Source organism: Lethenteron reissneri, chromosome 16 (genome assembly GCF_015708825.2).
Source record: "Lethenteron reissneri isolate LAM-NWPU_2019-01 chromosome 16, ASM1570882v1, whole genome shotgun sequence".
Lineage (NCBI taxonomy): Eukaryota > Metazoa > Chordata > Hyperoartia > Petromyzontiformes > Petromyzontidae > Lethenteron > Lethenteron reissneri.
The window spans coordinates 7,802,823-7,826,450 of NC_083794.1; the positions used below are offsets into that span (position 1 = coordinate 7,802,823).

The following is a 23,628-nucleotide window of genomic DNA, read 5'->3' on the forward strand; positions in this document are numbered from 1 at the left end:
TGCAGGCACAGCTTACAATCCAGATATAACGTGAGTTGGTGGACACGGTAGACATGCAGGATAGAAAAATACGCCGTCACGCCACCCAGTTTTAAACAACACAAGCACGCTGCGATTGGAAGGCAGCACTCACTGCTTTGCGCTTAGCCACAAGCGTGCGGTTGGAGCGCTGCACGGAGGTCGTGCCGAAGTATTCCGATACGGACGTGGGCACCAGCTTCACCGGCGACGGCTTCTTCTCCTCCACGTGCCGGCGCGATGCCGTGGCAGCAGCAGGCGCCGGCTGGGGTTTGTCACCGCGGCGGGGAGACCGCGGAAGAGCCCTCGGCTCGCTCGGCTTATTCTTGGGGCTCGATTTGGGTAGCCGCGCGTGCCCGTTTGGGACTTTGCCGGATGCCGGTTTCGTTTTGCCCTTCTTCATGTCAGGAGAGGAACTGTCTTCATCTGGCCATGGAGAAAATTTCACGTTACACAGTGGGCGCTTTTAAACGGGATCGTCAGATAAGCTGCAGATTCTCACTGGAAGTGTAATGTTTGTAATAATGGGTCTTGACACAATAAGCGAAGGGCCATTGATGAATGGATCGGATGGCGATAATACTCTGTGATCCACATGGTCACAATTTTCAGCCTTCCTATCTTACTCTGCTACGAGGACCCAAAAGTGCAAACTTTTATCGGTTGTGTAGACAATGAAAGCAGCTTTAATAATTAAAAACGCTTATTCAATGGCATATGTATTAGAGACGTTATATAGTTACGTATATATTCGTTTGCTAATTTCCATACAATCTAATGAAGTTGTTACATTTGTTTTTCCTCACTTTTGAACAAGGCTTCAGAGACTATTCCACAGCACAATACTGGCAGCCTGCAGTTTAGTGAGCAGCGCACTAAACAAACAACTAAGGTTCAAAATTCAGGGCTGTGGCCTTTTCTTTTTGTTCACGAGCAAAACGTGAACGCCTTTCAGTGCAGCCAGACGTCTGCTGTAATCCTCAGTGAGGGCCTTAACTCCCTCGACATCATAGCTGGTTTGGCCGTGAGAAATTGCAAAGGGTAAGTGTCCCTGAAGGTTTGATCATCCCCAACAGCCCTGGAAGCAAAGAGTTCACGGCCACTATCTGTTTGAGCCCACGATAAAGGGGTGCCCACGTTTATAGTACCTGCACTTTGTACTTTGCAAAACAAGACAATAAACATTTGCATTTACTCTGTTCATTTTTGTGAAGGGGTACGCACAGGGTGGGGGGAGTTGTGCAGATTTCTGGGACAAAGTCCACCATATTGACGCTTCAATAACAGTGGCTTTCACAACAGATCAGATTGCAAATGCTGCCCTGGCTCGGCATGGTTCACTCCAAATGAAATGGAGCCAAGCAAAAATAAGGAGTCTTCTTGATCTCTCTTAACACACATTCACTCTTCCCACAGTGATGGTGCAAGCCACACCTGACTGCAAAGATTATATGAAGCAACTACTTAATTACATTACATTTGTGTGAAATAGTTAATGGACTAATTACAAAAAAATTCTGAGCGGTATTAGAATTGAGCTTTTAGGTGCATCCCCCATTTTCTCATGAAAGTGGGACCCCTTGGGACCCTCACCTTTTGTTTTGTGTGCTTATTCCTCATGTCAAACAAAGACAAAGATCCCCCGTATAGCCTTAACAGACTGTTGGGGCAAGTGCTGTTAGCGAGCACCTATGGAGGCCGAAATGGTACACGAAGGGGGTGGGTGGCCAGCACCACGCCAGACCGCCTTTGTCTCCCAAGTGGCGATGTTTACACATCGCACCAGGTACTCATTTGATGCTGGGTCGACCTAGGGGAGGCCCAGGACCAGTTCAAATAATCGCCACTGGTGTTGGCCATGAACGGAAATCGAACTCGGGTCGCTGGGTTCATAGCGCAGCGTAGCGCTAACCACGACACTACTGAGCTTGTTGGTGCATTCCCCATTTTCTCATCAAAGTAGGACCCCTTCAGCTATTTGGGACCCTCACCTTGTGTCGTTTGCTTATTCTTCACGCCACCACTGCTTTCACATACAATATTTGTATTTACATGGTCTTCAAATTCGACTGCATCTCAAGACATTATATAGAAACAGAGGGTATATTTATCATGTAGAGAAAGGGTTTAGTATATATTGGGGTATAGTGGCCGCACAGTGGTTAGCACACTAAGTTATGAATCCGTTGCACTAAGTTTGAATTCCTGATGATGGCTAACCTCAGTGGCGAGTCATATCTGAAGCAGTCTAAGGCACCTCCTCTTCACCAATCCTGACCAGTGTCAAGGTAAAAAAAACCACCACGACAGGCACAGCATGGGGAGGGCTACATCCAGCAGTGGATAAAGAAAGGGCTGAAAATTATTGTTTTAATTGTATTACAATACATTAATCGCTTTTCAAAACAAACAATACCAGATCCTTTCTGATACATCTGTGGTTATTCAAATGCATACGTTCAATTCGGCAGTCAGAGCTAAGTCCTTCATTTGGACATCACGATTATAACCGCGTAATCAATTGCACGAACGTAGCATGAACATCACCTTCAGACTACACAATCAAGTGTCAAAGTCAATCGTAACCTACAAATGGCCAGATATGTTAAACCAGGCGTGTGCGCACATCTACATTGTGAGCATACTCCAAGCGCACTGCTGCAGTGCCCGAGCCCACAGCAAATTAGGCAAGCAAAGTATTCTTATCAGTCGGCAGCCTTGAACTTAAACTTCAGCTCGCACACTCAAGCTGAACATGCCCACCATGACTGCCCAATCACAGTTTAAGGCATCCGACCGTAGACAACTGTAACCAATGGTGAGTATCGTAGCAACGACATTTATGTGAACTAAACAGAGTGTTTTAGTAATATTCCTATTTGCAATTCAATACGTGTTCTTTGTGTTACAGAAAGAAACAAAATTAAGCGGTCATTTCATTTACCAGAGTTACTATTTTCCTTAAAGTCCTTCAAATATTTCTTGTAACTAGACTTCATTTCCACCGATTGTTATCACGACGATATTATCCGAAAATGTGCTTAAAGTTCATAATTTATACATTGTTTTGTACAATCCAATTTTTGGAGACTTTTTTTTTAAATACCTGGAGATCTGTAGTGAGAGTACCTTCTTGCACAACTTCCCCTCTGATACGAATTTGTTACTTTATTCATATAATTTCAGGGTATATAGTGGTATATATATATGTTCCTTTATTTAGACTTTAGCTTGTGACAGCTTGCATCAATTTCCACCTAATCAAATTCCTCTGCATAATACCAAGAAGTATGTACCACATTTTTGTACATACTTGGTATTTGGGCTCAACATAAATGAGCAAGCGAAAAGTCACGTGCAACAGGTTTTCAAAATAAGTTTAAATATTTGTTGAAAGAACTGAACTGGAAATACATCAAGAGTATGTGCATGGACCTTTAGCAATTGCTGAAGGTGTGGCCGGGGTTCAGAATTCTTAAATGAAGCAGCAGACGAGTGCAGGTTGTAGTGCTTTTACAAAATTTAACTTGATTTTGAAAAGCAACATACCTATGTGCTCAAGGAATAACGTTTTAAATCAGTACATATTACCCGCTGTGATAGATGAATCACAAACATGGACACTGATGAAGGTTATAGAACAAATTTTACGAGTGCGCAAATAAGAATGGAGGATGTGTGTGCTTGGGATTACACTGATAGAAAACGGGTCAAAGGAAAAACACATTTGGGATGTAATTTTAGTGGGCTGAGAGAGGACTCATCACGAGAAGGGATGATGACTGATAGTTTTTATGATTACATCAACATATATTAAGCATTAGGGATAGCATGAATCAAAATAGTTGTGTATGTCCAAACATTTTGTAACTGACATTTCATACATATGAAAGTGCAGGCAAACAGCACGTAAACATCTCCTGACTGGAAAAAATAAATTAAATATACAAACAGGTCATTTAAATCATTTACAGTCTTTGCTTTGGCCTTGACCTTAGTGAAGAGGGAGTGAGAGTGGGTGGCGTGGGGTAATAACCATGAGATGACTTTTCTTTTACTGTAAACCCAGTTATCAACGTCGGCCTTGACCATGAAGCTCCGATGACGTACTTAACCCCGACTCCAACAACGTAGGTAAAATACTCTGTGCGTGATGAGGCCAGCAGCGACAACGTGGCAGACACCCGAAAAAATACGACAGCATTATTCACATCCCTCGCTGCCAACTAAACAAGTCACGTTGCAGGCAAAAGCCACAACAACGTATATATGTAACTGCATACTTTGACGAGGCAATCAATGTACAGGATTCCGTTTAAGTCTGGTCCATGAAGGCATTATAAACTGGGTGTTGCAGTTGGATAGTATACATTCTGCCCATCACTCGTTAACTCAAATATCCCACAATGTTATCCTCTACAAAGCAAGCAGACACACTATTCTAGATTTGCAGCTTCTCGTTACTGCAAGGATCCATACTCTTTGGTTCTTTCGGTAAAGTCAGGTAGGTGAAAAAATGTTAAATAAATAAATAAGCCACCAAAGGTGTCTGAAATAAATAAATAACCCCGCTATCACAAATACAATCACAATTTTTTTTTCACCTACGTGACTTTACCGAAAGAACCAAAGAGTAAGCAGACACACCACAAATAGATATACTGTAGCTCAGTGAAAGATCTCTTTGTAGACAAGTCGTATGGCCTCTTCACACTGCGATACGTGCAAAAGTAATGCAATTTGATCAAAGTTGTGCCTACCAGAATCGGAGATGGTCACCACTTTGCTCGTCTTGGAAGTCTTGGAAGTCTTGGTGGCAGCTGAGGTCTTGGTGGTGGATGAGGCAGAACTGTGGCTTTTCTTCGGCGGGGGAATCTCCTCCAAATCCGAATCTACACAGCACAACGTGCGGGTGCATTTTGCTTTTCAGAATATACAGATGACAATCTTCAACCTTGACGTAAAATTAGTGATTATAACTTGAAAACCCCTTTTCCACTGGTTCATCCAAACCAAGCCAGCACGGGGCCCTCATGGTACAGGTGGTTTTCCACTGGCTATTTGCCATGCCAAGTTGGAACCAAACCATGATAGACTATAAACTAAATTATTTTTTATTTTACTAGGTAAGGCCCACTGAGCTATACAGCTCTTTTTCACAAGCGACTTGGCCACAAATTATAGCTCAACGAAGTGGCTTATCACATGGAAATTTATAGCAGCCGAATACTCTAAACGAATGTTTATAAATGTGGAGGGAAATACCAGAGGACCCGGAGAAAAATCCACACGACCACGGGGAGAACATGCAAACTCCAAATATACAGGCGTCAGGATTGGGATCGAACCAACGACCTCCTTCATACCAGATGAGGGAGTTAACATCTCGCCACCGTGAATCAGGCATCTGAATCTAGCACGGGGCCAGCCAGGGGCGTGGCTAATGACAATCTCATTGTATGTACGTTAGTCAGTACACTGAAAGGACACAGTGTCATCCCACATGTGTCTTGACTACTTCGTTGCATGTGACGTCAGCAGCATGGCTTGGATTCTGCAGTGGAATTTTTTAGCAACTCCTGAGCTGCGCTGGGTTGGCTCAATACTGCCATGGCACAGCTCAGTTATACAATGAAAGAGAGAAACAAGGCAACATCACGGAGCAGCAATTTGGGAAGACGCATTTTTGAAAATGATTATGATGTTCCAAAGATCATGTGACTCGAATTCCCAAATATATGACGTATTTCACACAGCTCATGACGAACACATGACTGAGTACGTCTATATTGCTTCGGCCCATAAATGTTTCACCATCTGTTTGGCTATGCCAAGTAATAACTCCAAATATGATTTCACGATCATCTATTGAGCCTAAAATAAAACCTGAATTGCTAATAAAAGTAAATAAATTAATGTCACGATAAAACCAGCAAAGCGTGACAATGTTTAACTAAAGAAAGGTTCATGTGAACATTGTAAATGTGCCAAGATAGTTTTATTTAAACATGTTGCGGCCCACCAACAGAAGCAAAAAGGAATGCAAACACAGCCGTGCAGCTCTGTTTTATTTACACGGCCTCCTTTAACTCAGCCCACCACTTAATCTCGCCTTCCACTTATTGAGGACCAAGGGCAAACACTTGTGAAATAACATGCTTGAGGCTCTCAGCAGAGCCACTGCTAATTTCGGGGATACCCTATCTCATTGGGGCATTCAGTGTTTGGGTTGAGCACTTTAAGCTCCCACACGCCGAGGAGTCTGTAAATTATGATCAGATTGCTGGGCTCCGAGAAAGGGGAAATGCCGTCATCCATAGTAGTGTATTTTGGTTTTCGTAGGTTTGCGAAAAACACTCCACATCTTCCCCGCACCTCCGATTAGCACGGTTGGCTACGTATGGTGCAAAAGAAGTTCAACATACATGCATATATACAACAGAAACTTGATTTCAGTACGTAAATAACCCTGTAGAAAATGTGTTTAACTTGGATGGGAAGTTGCATTAGTGAGGGTGGATTTTAACTAATTAAATCCAGTTCATGTAATCATTAAACAAAGTTCTCCTTAATTAGTCTTCTAAGGAACAGCCAAAAGAATTATCACGGAATTAGAAACATTGTTTAAAAAAAACCTGTAATTTTCAGAGTATTTTGACCAATGACATTTCAATCATTCACGGAAGCCACAATGCAATAGGATTTTCATTCATATAACTTCTAAATGCGACCGTATCTCTAAGGCGCGAGATACAGACATAGTGGTAGACATATGTTATAGAAAGAGGCAATCAGTCTTAGGCAAAATAAATATCTGGTCCCTGAGGCCCAGTATTTAAGGACTCAGGATCCGGTGAGAAGCTTACCAGAGTCTGAAATGATTCCACGCTTTTTTCTGGCCTTCTGCTTTTTTGTGCCACCCTTTATGTCGTCTTCATCATCATCATCGTCGCTGTCGTCGTCATCACTTTTGTCGGCTTTCTTTCCACGGACGCGGCTCTTCAGCTGCAGAGCGACACAAATCGGACGTTCGTGAAACGCTGCCCGTACAGATCAAATGCCATAAAGAGGCAAGTGCCGCGCTAGCATCGTCCCAAGATAATAAAAAAAAATTAGCGTTTTTTAATTTACACTACCCAATTCTAGTTTAGCTAGGTGATCATATAATGTGGCATGACCATTTCATTAATAACAATTTCCAGCGGGAGTTTTCCAAAATTGCAGTTTTTGCTACATTGTTCAAACTGCGTTTCATCACCAGATGAATAAACATTTAATGGAGACCTCGGTTCTTAGCTAGCTGCTAATACTCATCACAGTGTGAATAGAGAACAAATACCTGGTGTATTTTTACTGCCTTCCCTCACTCGCTTAATCATTAAGCACATTTCCTTTAAACCGATAGGACTGTTTGAAAAATAGTGTAAATATTAAAGGCTTCTCGCCGTTTCTATCAATGAAGAGTAGGTGCAACGGTTTCCATTGACATAACCCACATGCACAAAAGTAAAATGTCCGAACTTAAATTAATGTGAAAACATAAACATCCCATTTCCAACTGTTTTCCAACCTTCCTCAAACACTAAGGTCCATGTGTCCTGGTTCCAGTAAATGTCCCTTCAATATAATCAGGCGTGTAACAATTTGGGGTTGCCATTCAGTTCAAGTACCGATTATCTTTTGTTTCAATTTAACCACCTCATTTGTATTTGTACGGTGTTGTTCACTGTCCACTTAACAATGACACACCATATGCTTCAATAATAAAGAATCAATTCTCACACTGCCGATTCGATGCAAGTATCGCAAAATAGCAAGAATTTATTTTACTCCATGAATTGATACATTCGTTACATGCTTTTACCAATGTTACTATTTTCTCTATGGTCGCATCTAATTTTACAGCCGTTTGTCAATCCACTGTTGGATGATGGACTCCTTAAGCCATCATAATATAGGTTTAAGCCCTGTCGCTCATTGGACCAGACCTCACCACACTAGTCAGGGCGAGTTGGTGACGGGGGGGTGCCTCGGACAGGTTCAGATATCACTCGCCACAGCCATTCACGGAAAATGAACAGATCATAACGCAGGGTGCAAACCACTGCACCAACGCACCATCCCAAATTGAATTCACAACGGAATATTTCTAACCTGACGTTCAGCCCCATTTGTCTCTGGAGTTTTGATTTTATTATGACGCTTCAGACAACCGAATTGGAGTGTATTGTTTAAATCAATCATCACAATCCGCCAATCTAAAAAGCCACTGCCAGAAGACCTTCCCGCACACTGCCACAGATATAAAATTCTTTGCCAAAAATAACACAGTTCTGTGGTGTTTTTAATGCCGTCATCAAAAATAATCATAAATACACGACACATGTTCTGCAGTAACCTGACACAGCAAACAATGTGGCAGAGCCTAGAGATTAAACATGCCACTTCCCTAAATCGCCCTAAAAATAATTTGTTTTGAAAATTTTACCCAAAATGCCAGATGTCTCAGACACAGCTGCCGTGGAACAACTCTTCTTAATGTGACTCTGGATACTAATTCAAATTAAAGGATAATACTCCGCAAAACTCAAATTTAAAAAGTTATATTATTACCAACTAATTTTATCATCATCAGAAGCCATAATGAATCCACCACTGAATAAAGGACTGCCCAAACCACCGCCATCCCTCACCATCCCATGAAACAATAATCCATAGAGCACCTGCACATTAGCCAGATCTCATCACTCCATCCTCGCAGTGGGATGCTACTTTTGGCTGCGTTGGTTTGTAATGCATTGTCCTCCTTGTGATTCTGAATCCGTATTTATCCTGGAGAAATCCGATGAGCTATGAAGCTCTTTTTCACAGATTCAACGAACTGGTCAATAATGCACGGTCACAAATCGATGAAATAATATTTTTTTTATCTTCAGTATCCCAGTGACTGGAGAGGTCATGTAAACCCATTATACAAACATATATGAATAGAAAACCAAAAACACCAATTTGCAGACATGTTCAATGCACATGAGCCCATGGATGGATATTAATCGATAAAATAATGCATGGTTACACCATTAAGAGTTATTATCCAGCATCAGTAGCTGAGTTGGTAGAAAAGTTGGGATCTCACTGAAAAGAATGAGAGTTAATATCTAAATTACTTTTTGCTTCTTTCGGTAAAGTCACGTAGAAATAAATTAAATTAAATAATAATAGAATACGAGTTTCGATTGCAACACAAGCAACCATCTATCAGGTACAAATGAATGAGAAAACAAACATAGTAAACTTGGAAATATAATGCAATACAACACAGAGAGTCGGCCAACACAACAGTCAACACCCCACCTGGTTGATTGCATTCTACCAAAGATTGCAAAATTTGAGAGACAAAACATAGACACGGAGACACACAGACAGACACACAAGCAGAGAGAGACTCACACATAGGCACACAGTGTATCTATGTTGTGTCTCTCTCTCTGTGTTGTCTCTCTCTGCTTGTGTCTGTCTGTGTGTTTCCGTGTCTATGTTTTGTCTCTCTCTCAAATTTAGCAATCTTTGGAAGAACGCAATCAACCAGGTGGGGTGTTGACTTGTGTTGGCCGACTCTGTGTTATATTGCATTATATTTCCAAGTTTACTATGTTTGTTTTCTCAATCATTTGTACCTGATGATGGTTGCTTGTGTTGCAATCGAAAGTTCGTGTTCGATTATTTAATACAATTTATTTGTACGTGACTTTACCAAAATAACCAAACAGTAATTCCTGCAGTCACGAAAGCTTCGAATCTAGTTTAATATCCAAATCATGTTTCGATTTAAAGCTTTCGTGACTGCAGGGATTCATCTTCTTGGTTCTTTCGGTAAAGTCACGTAAATACGCTGCCAAGCTTAGCAGTGTTCTTTGGAGCGCTGTCTTTCCGACAGCTCTGTTTCTTCACCTGAGTATGGCTGCTTGTGTTGTGGCCGAAACGTCGTGAGAATTGTATTGCATCATGTTTTATCTTTATTATTTTATTATTTCCCTTCTACGTGACTTTACCGAAAGAACCAAGTAGATCCAAATCATGATCAAGCTAGCCCCATCATGACTCCTAGGTACATTAATATGAGTATAACCGAGTGAACGATAACTTAGTCGGACGTCAACAGTAGATATTCTGCCATAGAAATATAGAATATCTAACACTGGCTCACAACAGTCAACAGAAATGAACAATGCTCGGCACTCGTTTGAGGATGGGACAATTAGACATTTGAAATTTCACCAACACCATTTAAAAAGCAATAATTGGATGCTTTCTCTAGAGGACTGCGATGGTGGGACGGTGGTTACCAAGTGTATTGAGGAGGCAGGCGGCCAAAATCCCTTCGAGGTTTACCGTTTTCCACCGCTGATAACGTCTACCTAACGGACTGCCTTATCGCTGGGGGTCACAGCTGCGTCACAGCGTCAACAGGTCTCCTTTCATTTACGGCCGCAATCATACACGTGCATTTCAAGCCAAAGCCGCTTACAACATTCAGCCCGCGCACACACACTGATGTGCAAGCAGTTTTTGGAATGTGGCTAGTGGAGGCATTCCTGCACCACTAGTGTTTGAGGTAAATAAACACATATATGCAGGGCAGACAGGCAACACACAAGACAGTTCTGCTGAAATTCAAGAGCACACTCGTTATGTTGTGATGAATAACAAATTCATAACTGTCAACGGAGCTGTTCTGCAAATCACTATGGTAGTTTAACCATCCTCCAGTATGATCTAGGTTCTACAGCACAGGTAGGTGCATAATCTTCAGTCAACATGTTCTAAACTAGGTACATGGTAGTAGCACAACGGAAGCCATCAATCTAAAAGCTCAGGATTTACTCACCTGGTCTGTCCACACACTACTAAGAGCAGGGTTGACAAGCACCATGAAAGCCTGTAAGAATACACAAATACTCTTCTATTCATCCACAGGGTGGGGTGGAGCGGTGGTGCAATGGTTTCACGCACTGCATTATGAACCTGGCAACTAGAGTTCAAATGCTGGCCATGGCTAGCATCCGTGATCTGCACTGGTCATGGACAAAATTCCCTTCATCAACCCGCACTGAGCAATGTGATACAGTATGGTTAAACAACCTCCATTCCCAACACAGGCCTTTATTCACAAGTGGATTAATAATTGGATGTAAATTATTGTTATTATTTTTATTCATCCACACAGTAGTCCTCACCTGCCATAGGAAGCCCAGTGGGGCATCACTCGAGTCTCCGTCGGAGTCTACGATCAAGTCATCCCAAAAGAAGGCACGCTCGCTCAGAGCTTGGCTGCAGTACCTCAAGCGGTTGAGTTGGCAGCAAACGCCTATGCCACTCTCCATGGCTCGCTTTGTTTAATATCTATGCATCTGCCACTTACATTAGCCCACCAATTTGAACCAACTCCAACAAATTTGGCTTCCCACCTTAGGACAAACAATATCGTATGTGCAGCTTAAAATGTGCCGCAACAGCTCCACAACTCCGTTGTACTGCGAAGTACGTTAAAATGTGGGCAGGGCAGATTTTTGCCCGTGGTTTTAGGCGATGGGGGAGCTGACAACATCTCTGTGGTTGCTGCTGGCTTCCTGTATTCATAATGTTCATGCCTTTCCCATCTTTTTCCAATTGGCACTGTGTTTAGATGTAAACTACCACTTATTTAATACTATAGCATCTACCCTCTCAAAACAGCTTCCCTTACAAAGGATAAGATATTTTAAGTAATATTATTTACTATAATTTAGTGCACTTGACTGTGTTGTAAACAAATGATGATATTTGTTGGGAAGGATGCAACTGGAAAACACATTTATTTAAGGTGGACCACAATTTTTATAAAAGTAATGAAATATTCAGACTACCAAGAGCAACCTCGAGTGCTTTGAGGAAAATTTACTTTATCATGAAAAGCAACATCAACATGCCGAAAGAAAGTTTTCAATTATTGAATTTATCAGAATCTTTATTTTAGAATCTTTAGAGTGGAGGAATCCGATCAGCTATGAAGCTCTTTTTCACAGCTGTCCATTAGGCTTTACAGATGTCCATTAGGTTTCACAGATATCTCTATATATGTAAAAGGTAAATTTGTGATTATATGTGTCTGTTCAAAATGTTTAGCGTACTTCCCGACATTCAACAAACTTGAAATTTGGCATGTGTGTAGCTTCCAGACTGTACACAATGCAAGAAGTATAAAAATAGACTTTTGTATTTTGGGGGGGCGGGCGCAATAATGGATATATTTTGGACGCAAGTGAGAGGTGACGTCACATCTGTGATGTCACCCGCATGCGGCAGCATCACGCAGTGTGCCTGCTGATGTCACTCCCCCCCCAACCCTCCGCGTAGGCCGTGTATTAATCCAAGACAAGAATCCAAGTCCCGGGAGAAGCTGGGTAGTAAAGCTAGTTAATGTATACTACCTGCCATAACTTTATGAATCGGAAACATGGATATTGACAAAGAAATGGAATAGAACCTGCAAAGTGTGCAAAAGAGAATGGACAGGTGTGTGCTTGGATTTGCAAAGAAGACAAAAAGAAGAATAAGTGCAATAATGGACAAACAGAAATTATAGACACCACATTGACTGAAGAAAAATGGGCTTGGGCAAGACATTGCAAGAAGTGATGATGGCCAATGCTCGAGACTAAACCCCGACAGAACAGCCCTTGTGGATACGGCGCAATGAGATCTGCTCACATGCAGAAGCTATATGGATTGTTGCATGACAAAACCAAAAGGAATGATGACGACTTGAGGCTTTCATCCCACAAAAAGATAACTCACAGTTCATGCCGATGATGGCTGTGCTATACAATTAAACCATGACAGGTATTAAACCACAATTATAAAAAAAATCCTCTCTCACAATTAATACCAGCTTCACCATCAAAGGAATTCGCATGAATACATTTAGGGATTATTTTTGGCTTCGTATTTAAATAATGAAAGCCTCACAGCTATTTTCCATCAACTAAATGTGACAGGATAATAATACGACAAAGTAGATTTTTTGGTGATCTTCATACAGAGCATGCCAGGGAAATAATAAAAAAAACTTAAATCTATCGGCCAATAAATCCAGCTTAAAATAAGCTAACTCAAAGAAATATGTCACGACTTCAAATTTCAATACTGTATATATTCCCAATATGCAAGTGTTCATGATGGAGTAATGAACACAGAAAATGCTACGATGCCTGTCACCTTATGGTAATTACACTGCTGAAAGGATGCATCTCGTGTGAAAATGTGTTTGCAAATGAACCCCAACATTTACCACACAGCTCAAGGAAGCAATAATGCATCTTTCTTCAGTAGCAACCTCGATACAACTTAATGGAACCACCATGTCTCAGGGTTTTACTTAAACCCACTCTTTTTTAAGTCCATTATATTAAGTTCACTTGTTTGCTTGCTTACGACCGTGCAAATCTTTCGGTCGTTTTTTAACCCACTTCCCGTGATCCAATCGAGCTGACATTTTGCACACAGACTCGTTGTGCGTGACAATTAATTTTCGTGAAATTTTTTTCCAAAATTTGACACTGTTTAGGGAATTTTTTTAAAATATTTAATTACCAATTGCTTAATGGTGGTAGACAATCATCTGACCCATAGGTGGCAGCCATCTCAAGCCAGAGGACGAGAGGACTCTAGCCGCCCGTTTCATGATGACACAAATGTTGACTAACCACATGGCATGAAATCCCTGCCCCCACGCTGTAAAATGGAGACTATTTATAGAGCAGTTACATTGAAGCCGCCAGGTTCTTGAAAGTGGTAAAACGGGTCAACGCTAGTGCCCTTGGGAATATACGGGGCATGTCAAGGTGAGCTTTCATTTTTAAATCCTTTATATTAACTTCACTTGCTTGCTTGCTTGCTTACTCAAGAAAAACAGAAATGAATAATAAAATTAAACCGATGCCACGCATATAAAGGATTTATAGTGAAAAACTTTGTTTTTACGGGTTAATTTTTTACCACACCAATTTTCCTTTTGTGATGCAAAATTTTAAAAGCCCCAGAAATAAAGGCTATAAGGGTTCATACATCTTAGGTTCCAAAACAAGAGATTGCTAACAAATGATGCCTACTTTCTCAAGACAGGCACCAGGCTCGTAGGAATTATTTACAATTTATACGAAATATACACTATTGTATTGAGGCTAATTACAAAGACGCGGCAGTACAAACAAGACAGAATTGAAAACAATAAAAACTGGGTGGTACAAATTAGACTATATTAATCGATTCTTTAATTGAATCGCGAGCCCAAATTGAGACAATTCATCTTTTCGGGTGAACGTTCATACGTCCGATTAGCACGGTTGGCTACGTATGGTACGAAAGTTCAACATACATATACAGATACCTAGCAAGCAGGACTAATTAATTTTCAACACTACACACGACCAACAAGGGTCAGTCACAAGCTGTACTATGGAACTTTTACTAAGCACACTGCACACTTGACCGCCGTGTTCTTGCCAATCAATATGAGCACCTGCAAGCACACACATCCGCAAAGCACACACACACCGTCTCCTCCTTGTGCCTCTTCCCACTGGCTGCTTTCGTGGCCATCTTCGTGACCGCCTTCGTGACCGCCTTCGTGTCTGCCTTCGTGGTCGCCTTCGTGGTCGCCTTTGTTGCCTTTGCCACCGGCGGAGCTTTGCCTTTCACTTTTGCCGCCGCTCGGCTGCCACCGCCACTGCTGCTGCTGCTGCTGCTGTTGCCACTAGCAGCGAGCTTCGCAGCTTGCGGTGCGAAAAACTTGCGGATGTCCTGCAATCAAGAGGTTCCCCCCACAATGGGGACTGTAATTGAGCACCTGAAGGGAGCGCTGAGTTTACTCCACAGCATTTTAGATTTTCACTTTCTTTTTTAAGTTCCTCAAGAATCGATCCATCAGTGGACAATAACTGTACGACATTATTGTATGTTTTGCTGTTTATATTTAAAATAGTAATTATTGCAGATAATGATTTGAATTACCGTTATGCAGGGCTTAATTTTTCAATCAATATTTTCTGGTTTGCCGGTAGCCCTGGAGATTACACTTGACCAGTAGGCACTGCCATCGTGAGAAGTACTGGATGGGGTATTCCAGAAGTGTAAATTTTACAGGTCCCTGACCCAGGCAGTCCCAGCTGAGACTAAGCACTCACATTTCATTGAGGCCATCAATCAAAACAGATGAGCTGAAAAACATCTAACCTTGTTAAATAATGGGTAAGAACCAAGTAATCACCTGAAATGGTTAGCTCAGATGGTTGAAACACAAACTATAAAAGGGAAAAAATTAACCCGTAAAAACAAAGTTTTTCACTATAAATCCTTTATGTGCGTGGCATCGGTTTTATTTTATTATTCATTTCTGTTTTTCTTGAGTAAGAGTTTCATTTTCATCACATTGGTATTTTAAATTAAATATAAGGAAAGTCGTATATAAGGACATTGGTCTTTGAAACGGGCGGCTAGAGTCCTCCCGTCCTCTGGCTTGAGATGGCTGCCACCTATGGGTCAGATGATTGCCTGCCACCATTAAGCAATTGGTAATGAAACATAATTTTTTTTTTCCTTAAAAGTGTAAAATTTTGGGAAAAAAATTTCACGAAAATAAATTGTCACGCACAACGAGTTTGTGTGCAAAATGTCAGCTCGATTGGATCACGGGAAGTGGGTAAAAAAACGACCGAAAGATTTGCACGGTCGTAAGCGCGCAAGCAAGCAAGTGAACTTAATATAAAGGATTTAAAAAGCATCACTACGGGCCCTCATGTAAATTGCTGGAGTCCGTGGTCATATCATTGTAATTCGAGGATTGGTGGTACACGACTCTTCCAATAATCCATAGGGACATTGATCCAGTAATCAAGATTTTTTTCTGGAATTCTTCCAGACTACGCCAACCTTATAATTCGTTAGGTTTCTAATGGAGTTGAGTTGCTCTTTAATCGCTAAATCCACGGTACACTGGGGCCGATTAAAAACGCTTTTGTGGCCCGCAAACTGTGATCTATAGAAGTGAGCCAGGCTAACACGGAACTGCAGGACCAGTTACAGCGAAGGGCGGAGTTTAGTTATTTTTATTTAGCAATTTTTTGTTTCGTATCAGCACGGCTATTCTGCAAAACAGACTAGCCGTGCTGACATTATTTGTTTTGTAGAAATTAATTTTGCATTTAACGGACTAGAATAAACCATTTTGAACGTGCGAAATATCCTTCAGCATACATTAATGTGGCAGATGAGTAAAAAAAAAATTTTTTATAATCCGCAAGTTTATCGTGGATGAATGTTGGTGCTCGTCACGTGACCGTGCTTCGCATGTTTTCTGCAAAATGTTGGTGGATTCATGGAGACATCCGACTCTTTCGTCCCATAATCCGCGGCACACCGCATTGGCGCCAAGACATGTAAGCGCATTACGAAACTAACCTCCACGGCGCTTCGCTTATTACAGGACCTGCTATATGAAACCCCAATATCACCGCGGATTAATGGAGAACTGCTGTACATCAGCAAACAAAAACACGACTCATTGACAACCTCACATGGTTAATGGCCCTTCCCTAAGCAGCGGCGTTAGTAAGTAATTGTAGGGCTGCACTTGTAAACGCCACCGCTGATAGCGTGCCCTGGAGTTCTAGAGCTTCCCTTTGGCCAGACGTCTTGTTTTGAGATGGTGGTGTGGGTGAACAGAGGTGGCGGGCGAGGAGGTTTAAGAAACTTGCCAATTATAAGGGAGATATAATCAAACCGGTGACCACTGCATTGGGATACAAACATCAATATTGCCAAACGGTTAAACGAATCTCAACAGATTCTTACGCGATACACAAATAGCTTCATCCATAGAGAATAACGACTTATCCATACCATGTCAAATTTTGAAAACTATATATAATTGCCTAAAATTAAATAATGAATCTCATGTATTGCAATTAAGGATCATATTCCAAATGGTATACACGATTCTAGATTTGAAGCTTTCGTGACTGCAAGGATTCATACTCTTAGATTTTTATTATTTTTTATTTCTATTATTATTTCTATTACTTTTATTATTATTTTACCTACGTGACTTTACCGAAAAGCCTAAGAGTAGGAAGGAATACACGATGTCAATGTTATTAATCCACGCGGGAAATGGATATCGTCTGAACGCGAGAACTAAAACTCGACCCACGCCAACGTAGCCGAAGCAAAGTACTTCACCTAAAACGATGGCGCAACAGATCATCTCATAGCAGTGTCGTACGGTCACAGAATAACATCTTAAGAGGAGAAGGCGAATCTCAACTCTCGCGTGATTGACACTAAAGGACTTCCGAGCAAAACGACAGCCCCTCGACCGCAACTCGTTGCTGCAGACACGGCCTCGCCACGACACCTGCCGCCACAACGATCACAACCACACCCGGTGAAACGCTAATTGCAGCAATTGTAAATGATTAAGTAACAAATACGCCAACAATAATCTGTCGCAGACATGAACTCGTGTTGCTAGCAAGGGGCGCGCGTGTCACCAGAAGACAGTAACGAGCGCTGAGGCTCCGTTGGGGCCACGCAGCAACCACAACTGCTCCCCTGGCTGAGAGCGTTGCTGTAGTTGTGTGTATAGCCGCCTGTGTGTTATTCGCTGTAGCTGTGTCTGTATGTTGCTGTTGTTGCTGCTACTATCGTTGTTGATTCTCACCATGGGCCCAGCTGACGCGGGTGGGACCCTTGCCCCGGTTCGCGCCAAAACCACCTCGACGCGCATGCGCAGATGGGCGTGTCTACGGTGGCGCGGAGGCGCGAGGGCGCGTCTGACGCACGTGGAACGCGTACGCGTAAATGGGCGCCCCCTACCTAATAGGGGCTGTTGTATGTACGGTATAAATATTAATTAATGCGTTGATTTAACTTCCCACGTTTCTTTTAATATTGTGTTTGTAATGTTGGTATCTCTATGTAGTGATACGTATTTTTTAAATATAGTAAATTACGTTTTTTGTGTGAAAAAGGGTAACTTTCGATGCTGTCGGAACGAAATAAGGCTTTAACGTGTATATTCGTGGGTCTTTATGTAAATTTACGGAGATAGGTTAAAAGAAAAAAAAACTACGAATTTTCGATCGCAACACAAGCGGTCGTCTTCCTATTATTTTCTTTGAACCTATCTACGTGACTTTACCGAAAGACCCAAGAATATGAATTCTTGCAGTCACGAAAGCTTTAAGTCAACCTTTAACGTGTATTTCCTGTACTCGCTTAACGACCAGATCACTTAACGACCGGTTTCGTGGCACCAATTGCCGTCGTTAAGAGGGGTTCTATTGTAGATGTGGGCATTGGAAATACAGATCCGTACGTAGAGTCTTACGCTAAAGCTTGCTTGTGCATTTGGATAGTGCGATTGAGAATCGATTGTTTGTCAGATACAGAATTTATACATGACACACAATTTCCATTAGCGTCGTTGTGTAGAATATAAATTAACAAAATGTACCCTGTACTTATCCGTCTTTCCGTATAAAAAATAGAAAATAATTTTTTTTACGCAAATCATCGGCCCACGGCCTTCTGGGGGTGCATAAATTCAGCAACATTTATTCACAACTAAACCATGGACCGGTTTCGACGCTTAGAGTTGTATCAGACTTGTGTCATTACCAGAATCATCTGGCCGTTCAGCATCGATTCAAGCAAGCCTGACTCCGCTGATGAGACACTGAATATCGAAACCGGTCCAGAGTTTGCTTGGACACTATGTATTGTAGCTATGAAAGATGGGTCCCCTATTTAAGCACCCAGCTGAATGTATATGTTGTGCTACTCGTGCCAAAATAAACCTTAACCTGTAGAAACCAAAGCCCATCACGCATTAGATAGCATGACACTCCAAGGTCCGCACATCAGGCAGTTTAAACGAACCCAAAGCGATTGAATGGCTAAATCACTTATAACTTAATCTTTAATAGTTACTTCATTTGGCCAACCTTCAACGCTTTGTCAATCAAACCAAGAGCAGGAAAACCCGCTCTCACTTGGACTTAATGAGCTGATGCGTCGGATAAGACGACGAGCAGTCAGCATTGTGTCCTTAACACGCTGGCGTCGCTCTCTTTTCAAGCCGCATAACCAGTTGTGTGTGTATGCAAAATCTCAACTTAAGTCCATTCATTGATATTGGCCAGAGAATCTGATCATGTGTGTAGTGTCAGTACACGCACGAGGTTATTGTGGGACTGGGTAACACCAGCGTGCGCGCGCCCTGTTTGTACACAAGACTAACCTGTTCCACTGTTTTCATGTTTGCCCTTCAGCTCTGACGGATTTCGATTTAAAGCTTTCGTGACTGCAGAGATTCATCTTCTTGGTTCTTTCGGTAAAGTCACGTAGAAGGGAAGTAATAAAATAATAAAAAGAAAACATAATTTTTATTATTTTTATTATTTTATTACTTCCCTTCTACGTGACTTTACCGAAAGAACCAAGAAGACTCTGACGGATAGCAACGTGTGTACGGGGAAGACGAATCCTAAACGTCTCAGCCGAACCTCGCTTGACACACGCTCTCTGCTTGACAATAATGGGATCACGAGATTCCATGCGATAGACACAGCTCGGCGTCAAAATGCCGAGGTGGGTAGTGTTTTTAACCTGTTGCTTCCGAAACGTCGTGAATTTTTTAATTTGTTTTATTTTACTTTTATTAATTTAAATTTTTTACCTACGTGACTTTACCGAAAAAACGTAAGAATATGAACCTACGGCCCCTTTGGGCAGAAGTTGCCCAGGCGAATCCGCTTGAGAAAGCCCCACCGCCACATGATGCCCAACACTTCGAAACGAATCGTTCATCCGTCACCGCAAGGATTCTCAGTCGCACTAAATCGATTCCTTTGCATTGCACTCTCACGGTGCTAATCTCTCGTTAACACTGCTGTTGTGCGCATATGCGGGCATGATACTCTTATGGAAGCTCATTCATGCTAATCTCCCTCCCTAATCCACCTCTCCCTCTCCCCCATTAACACAACTGACGTGCTTGCGTCCGTGGATGGAATTCCTTTTCCAGCTCAGACCCCACCGGTTTGCCCATCGCCACATATATAATCTTCATCTTCTTGGTTCTTTCGGTAAAGTCACGTAGAAGGGAAATAATAAAATAATAAAAATAAAACATAAAATAATTCTCACGACGTTTCGGCCACAACGCAAGCAGCCGTTCTTCACCTGAGGACGGCTACTTGCGTTGTGGCCGAAACGTTCTTCACCTGAGGACGGCTGCTTGCGTTGTGGCCGAAACGTCGTGAGAATTATTTTATTATGTTTTATTTTTATTATTTTATTATATCCCTTCTACGTGACTTTACCGAAAGAACCAAGAAGATTAATCCCTGCAGTCACGAAAGCTTTAAATCGAAATATATAATCTTTTGTAACAGCTCTCTCGCTGGTTCAGCAGTTACACTGCTGGATTATATTTTTTTCCGCCTGAGGACGAACGCTTGTGTTGCGATCGAAACGTCGTGATTTATTTTATTTTATACCTACGTGACTTTACCGAAAGAACCAAAGAGTATGGAAACTGGACGTTTATAATTTCACACGTGCTCAGTCACACGGACGCCACTGCAATGCCAAACTTGTACGCGCGATAAACGAAACGTTATTCTCGCATTTCGATTCGACGACGCTAATGTGTGTTTATGTTGTGGCCCCCAAAGGTATAATATTAAAGTCCTGTTTCGTCCCTCCGTAAGGGTAAAAGGCTCCCTCCCACCCCTTGTCTAAATTCACGAGGTAGAGGGGACCGATTGTAATATAAACTCTATCAAGGCACGCCTTGTATGTCGAGTTGCCGTGGCGTGTCATGTTACAAACATTATTATCCATCAGCAAGACTTTTAAAACGAGCCCGTCTCATTGACGCCCGTGAGTGACTCGCTGTAGTCTTTGTTATAGCACCTCCAGTAGTTTAAAGTTAACATTTGTCTTGTGTATATATACTCAACGCAGTGCATAGTTGCACTTACTGCCTCGGCACATGCCCGTGCGTGTCTGCCGTTGCTCAATGGATATTGCTTAGACTGAGATTGGAACACAAGATTGACGAATGCTACGGTACATTCAGTGCAATATAATTGTCAGTAGGTATTAGGCACATGCTTATCTTGCACGTATGAACACCTGGCAATTATATACGGCGTGCTTAAGACGTCCCCGTCCGTCTGTCCTTCCCTCCGGCCAGCCAGCAAATCTTTAAAAAACTACTGTTGTATGAAATTCCAATAACAATGCACACCCTTTAGTCTATTCACTGCTGAATGAAAGCTTCTCTTTGCCGTGTCGGCCATGGGGGGGGGGGGTTGTTTGACCATACTTCACCACGATGATGAAGGGAGGATAGCGAAAAATGTAACTCGCTACTGATGTTAGCCGTGGCTGGGAGTCCAACTCAGTTTTTCAGGGTTCATAGCGCGCAGTCTGCAAGATGTTTCGTCACCGCTCAACCCTCGGTGTAATACATAAATGCTATGAATATAAAATTTCGATTTAAAGCTTTCGTGACTGCAGGGATTCATCTTCTTGGTTCTTTCGGTAAAGTCTTGAATTGTATTTTATTATGTTTTATGTTTTATTATTTTATTATTTCCCTTCTACGTGACTTTACCGAAAGAACCAAGAAGATATGAATATTGTATTATTCTTCTTTTTATTTTCACCTACGTCACTTTACCGAAAGAACCAAAGAGTATGGATCCTTGCAGTCACGAAAACTTCAAATCTATAATTATTGTATGGTGATGAATATTAACGAACGTGGTTATTGTAAGACGTAAGTTGTGTTTATTATTCATAACGGAGCGAATGATTAAGTTATGCATTACTATGTGATATTGCGTCGAACTAAGACCCATATCGTGAAGAGACGTCCTTGCCTATCAGTTCAGCAGTTCACCAACATTGATGAATGCCAGGTCTGACCGCTGATGAGAAACCGTGTGTCGAAACCGGCCCTAAGTTTTCTTTTCTTGAACCAATGCTGCTGATGCATTAGCAGAACACCGTGCCGCTGATGGGTTGTGTACAACATGTATCTTCTTTCACGTGGAGACGGATATGTGAACGAGACATTGCAAATGTATTCATTAATAAGTAGGATTATTTAAATACGAGTATTCACCATTCGCCTGTATCTAAGCACGCTTATGAGTTGATTATATCAGTTAAGCCACGACGCAGCGGTCCCACACAACGCTGTGTTCAATTCCCCGACCACGGATAACATCAGTGGCGAGTGACATCTAAATCGCTCATGGGCCACTGCCCTTCACCAACCCGAACTGACCAGCATGGTGAAGTATGGTCGTGTACACCAACAGCTCGCACGACTAACACGACGTGAGAGGCCTTCGCGTCAACGCCGTAATTATAATATAATTATAACATATATTCAAATATGTTCAAATATGCTGAAAATGCCCCCCCGCCAATATATTGCTATAAAATAGATTTCTGTTTATATGATTGTGGTTATGGTTGTAGTTTATTAATCCCTAATCTCTGGCATTACATACAATGAAACAAGAAAAGGTTAAAAATAAAAAAACAGAGCAATGTAATACAATACACTATTAGACATTATTGTAAATAAAAAAAGCCCATCCTATGTGTTACTGGATTTTTAAATATTTTAGGCAGGAAATTCGTTTTCAATTTTAGATATTTTTTCGGGGGGGGGGAGCCTAGACCCCCTGGAAGATTTGGTCCCCCCCAATGTTGACTCCATGGCTACGGCCTTGCTTCGCGTCCAGCAGTGGATTGACGAAGGGCTGTACGTTATCATGAAGCTGATAAAAAGATAATGTTCTGATGTTCTATCAATTACGTTGGCCATAGTATTAATGTACGACGTAATTCTTACCCGAAATGAACTGACTATAGACTGTACACGTACATTTTCAACTTGTTTAACCTAATCAGCATGCATATGCATTGACATTAGATTTCAATTACAGTAATTGCTCAGGTTTACCAAATCAGATGCGATCCCATTGAGATGCATTGCCCTTTTTGGCGAGGGAGTTCCCTATTTACAAATAAACACACACCCCGATCTTGATAACATTTAAGAAACACAGCAGTGGCAGACAGGTCGGTGGTAGACGAGGTTGAAAAGCAAAAGACAAAGATCCCCCGTGTAGTCTGAATAGAGTGTTGGGCCAAGTGCTGTTCGCGAGTAGCACCTATGAAGGCCGGCACGGCACACGAGGGGGTTGGGTGGCCAGCACCACGCCCGGCCGCCTTTGTCTCCCCAGTGGCGATGTTTACACCCACACACCAGGTACTCATTTGAGGCTGAGTCGACCTAGAAGATGCCCAGGACCCGGCTCGCCGGGTTTGTAGCCGTAGCGCGTTAACCACTACACTACATACTCTTAGGGTTTTTCGGTAAAGTCACGTATTATTTATTTTTTGATTATTTATTTTTACCTACGTGACTTTTCCGAAAAACCTAAGAGTATGAATCCTTGCAGTCACGAAAGCTTCAAATCT

The 23,628-nt window shown here is 41.9% G+C and overlaps 1 protein-coding gene across 2 annotated transcripts in view; it reads right to left on the minus strand.

Moving 5' to 3' along the window:
* The window catches only part of RFC1 (replication factor C subunit 1), a 37,245-nt gene extending 19,383 nt beyond the window's left edge, over positions 1 to 17,862 (minus strand). For both annotated transcript variants that reach the window (XM_061552277.1, XM_061552276.1), the window contains exons 1-5: positions 17,777 to 17,862; positions 14,614 to 14,859; positions 6,885 to 7,023; positions 4,779 to 4,910; positions 134 to 444 (exon numbers count right to left, since the gene is read on the minus strand). In XM_061552277.1, coding sequence (XP_061408261.1) covers positions 134 to 444; positions 4,779 to 4,910; positions 6,885 to 7,023; positions 14,614 to 14,859; positions 17,777 to 17,842 — 894 coding nt within the window. In that variant the 5' untranslated portion in view covers positions 17,843 to 17,862. The remainder of the gene's footprint in view (positions 1 to 133; positions 445 to 4,778; positions 4,911 to 6,884; positions 7,024 to 14,613; positions 14,860 to 17,776) is intronic.
* Between the last annotated feature and the right edge of the window lie 5,766 nt (positions 17,863 to 23,628).